The sequence below is a fragment of the Drosophila kikkawai genome, chromosome 3L (assembly GCF_030179895.1).
Source record: "Drosophila kikkawai strain 14028-0561.14 chromosome 3L, DkikHiC1v2, whole genome shotgun sequence".
In the NCBI taxonomy this organism is placed as follows: Eukaryota; Metazoa; Arthropoda; class Insecta; order Diptera; family Drosophilidae; genus Drosophila; species Drosophila kikkawai.
In genome coordinates this window covers 17,976,685-17,979,526 of record NC_091730.1, presented here as the reverse complement: position 1 = coordinate 17,979,526, position 2,842 = coordinate 17,976,685, and the positions used below count along the sequence as shown (strand labels likewise).

The following is a 2,842-nucleotide window of genomic DNA, read 5'->3' as shown; positions in this document are numbered from 1 at the left end:
TATTTTACAATTTAGCGGCCATAATTCATTTTGTCGGTTTTGGCGATGCGCTCCCGCTCTTCGAGTGGAGTGGAGCATTAAGATATGCATATGCAGTCCGACACTGATGATATACAATGGGGCTTACACACTCTCAAGAGATCCCCAAATGGGAGCAGGAGGGAGGAATTAACAGGCCGGCAGCGGAGATCCCACAGATTATTGGTATAAGGAATACTTCTAGGATTGGCTTACTAGTGGACGCAAAATTCATTGGGAATTAAAAAGGGGACAGCTTCAAATATGGGATAGAACAGTGGAGCAAATACACATAAAATTCGAACAAATTCTTGCTTTAATATATTTTTTGGCCTACAAATTGTATATTTCATGGGTTCTTTTCATTTTTATAAAGAAAATATTTTGAAAATTAATTGAAATGCGAAAAGTATTCTTCAGCCAAGTACCTGAACACTGCCTATGAGGAGCGTAGCCTTCTAAGAATCTGGTAGCAAAAACCTTTGAAATTGGACATATTTATAGAAATAACTATCTTCTGCAATTAATTTCGAATAATTTTATTTGTCATCCTAGAAGGTTATTGCCAAAAGTTTGTAAGGAGCACATCTCGAGCTAGCTAAATTAACTACCATTTTGTTTACGATTTTGCAACTGGAGGTTTCGGCGAGGGACACTTTTTGGCACATATCGGCTTGAGACCTTTCTTTTGCGATTTCGGTTTCTTGGCGATCCGGGGCTTGAGGCATTTCCTTTTGGATTGTATGGACTTTGGTTTGCTGTAACTGCGCTTAACCAAATTGGAACAGACCTTATCACAGGCCTTTCTAATGGCGCTGCTACTTACTTTGCCAGCTGAAGATAGCGTGGAGCTTGATGTGCCATTATCGATACCGTCTCTCTAATTATTATTATTTTTTTATTTATTTTAATTTCTTAGGAATCGGATTGTAATCAACTTACAGGAGCAAACACAGCCCGCTCACGTTTGGACATTTTCATCCAATTGGACCTGGCATCCGTTTGTACTTTTAAGACCCACTCATCTAGGAAGCGGTTAAAGCCAACATCCTCTACCCCACGGTTAGGCTCGCTGATCGCCAGTGTTGAGTCAGATTTCAAGCTTGAACCCTCGCCGGGAAGCTCAACCTATAGAAAGGTTGAGGAAACCATGGAGCGAAGTATCTGTAGACACCTCTTACCTTACTAGACATTTCAGACTGTGGCTCTTCTATTTCTAATTTCGGCTCAACAACGGTGTTTTCATCCGAGCACCCGTTCTTGTATATCTCCACGAATTCTGCAAACCCAGTATGCAGAACCTCGGAATCTGTGGCCTCAAGCCAAATACTATTCTTCCACTCGTCTGAATTTGAAGTGTTCATGATTTTCAGGTGAATATGCGCTTTAAAAATGTCTAAATTAAGTAAACACTTTTACACTGTAAAATTTTTGTAATAAAATTGAAAAGTTTTATACAAAAAAACACAAATTCTTGAAATTTTCTTTTTAGAGAGACTTGTGTTTCGTCTGAGGCGATAATTTAGAATGAATGTAGATTCAAGTTGGCAACTATACAAAGAGGAATTTCAGTTTGAATTCAAAGTCAGCAGTTGCTTGACTGGGTTAAAATTTATTTAAAAACAGTTTATATTTATGATTTATAGAATCCGAGACTGCCTGCCCCAACTTATTTTAAATTTAATTTCAAATTTAAGCAAAAACTGTTGCTCGACGCTGGCTCATCCGGCGGTGACCGAATCCCTGGCACCCTTGCCTGCCGTGCTCCCTTCCGCTCCTTTCGCTCCGACGCTCAGCCAACAGCTGTTTGCTGGAGGCCGTTCCAGGGGTCACAGTCGGGTTCGGATTCGGGGTCGGGGTAGGCATCCCTCGGCCATATTGCACTTGCCAGAATGCCGTGGTGCCAGGACCAGAGCCCGGCTCGAGGGCGTAGATTTCGGGCCAGGCCTGCGGTTATGTTAATGAGCTTGCACACAATTAGCAGCTGCTGCTGATGCGCGGCAAGCAGGCGGGGATCGGCGGAGGCACTCCAAACGGTTTCCATGTAGTGGCATTTGTGCTTGTCACTTCAATTATGGTAAATATTTAATGCAATGGGCGAGGCTGCGGAAGAGGGCCGGCAGCGGCTGAGGCCGCAGGGCGTGACCATATAATAATCAACGCAAAATCAGTTGCGCATTCTAATAAATAAATAAATAATCCTGGTCCTTGCTTTAATTACAGAGGACGCAAAATTAAATTGAAAATAAAATGCAGCAGATTGTGTTGTGGGGATAGCGAGGGGGGACAGCTGGGATTGGCCAAAGGATAAAGGATACCAAAGGCCGTATTAGGGCAATTGATATGCAATGCTCTCCAACATCGAAATGTTCAATTAACTTTGTATGTGGAATTAGCAAACCGATTGTTGTTGAACTGTAGCTAAAATGTTTTATTATTTATGTGGACTCCCCAGTTGAATCAATTTTAAATTAATTTGCAAAAGAGGATGTTTACGGTAGCGATTGAGAGTTCAATCATTAAAACATTTCGGAAATTGAGTACTGAACGATCTTATTAACTTAACAACTTATTCTTTGCTTAAAAAATAAATACAAAACATTACATAGATCCCGAATTCCTGGGCATTCCCCTTGTCGAGCATTGTGCTCTGATTTTGCTTTGCTTTTTTTTCCTCTCCGTGCGATACTTCGATAAATTGCATTCGTAATTTGCATTTGAATATTTCAAACACGAACCTAAAACCACTAGTCAGCCAAGTTGCTAGTCAGTCAGCCATGGCCTGGCATCATTTGAGCTATCGAACTGAAAAATGTCCTTTTAA

At 41.1% G+C, this 2,842-nt stretch overlaps 1 protein-coding gene across 1 annotated transcript; it reads right to left on the bottom strand.

Annotated features, from left to right (window-relative positions):
- Positions 1 to 541: 541 nt before the first annotated feature.
- LOC108080614 (uncharacterized) lies at positions 542 to 1,559 on the bottom strand. Its single transcript, XM_017175439.3, has 3 exons — positions 1,200 to 1,559; positions 961 to 1,146; positions 542 to 898 (listed from the first exon to the last, which is right to left on the bottom strand). Exons 1-3 carry the CDS (start codon positions 1,380 to 1,382, stop codon positions 638 to 640), a joined length of 630 nt encoding a protein of 209 aa, XP_017030928.1. The 5' UTR covers positions 1,383 to 1,559; the 3' UTR covers positions 542 to 637.
- Positions 1,560 to 2,842: the final 1,283 nt, after the last annotated feature.

Bases quoted from the DNA above. Each gene is read 5' to 3' on its own strand.
- LOC108080614 (XM_017175439.3), bottom strand. From the start codon at position 1,382: ATGAACACTTCAAATTCAGACGAGTGGAAGAATAGTATTTGGCTTGAG. The intron at 1,147-1,199 runs GTAAGAGGTGTC...ACCTTTCTATAG, and splicing joins AGTCTGAAATGTCTAGTAAG to GTTGAGCTTCCCGGCGAGGG. The intron at 899-960 runs GTAAGTTGATTA...AATAATAATTAG, and splicing joins AGCGGGCTGTGTTTGCTCCT to AGAGACGGTATCGATAATGG.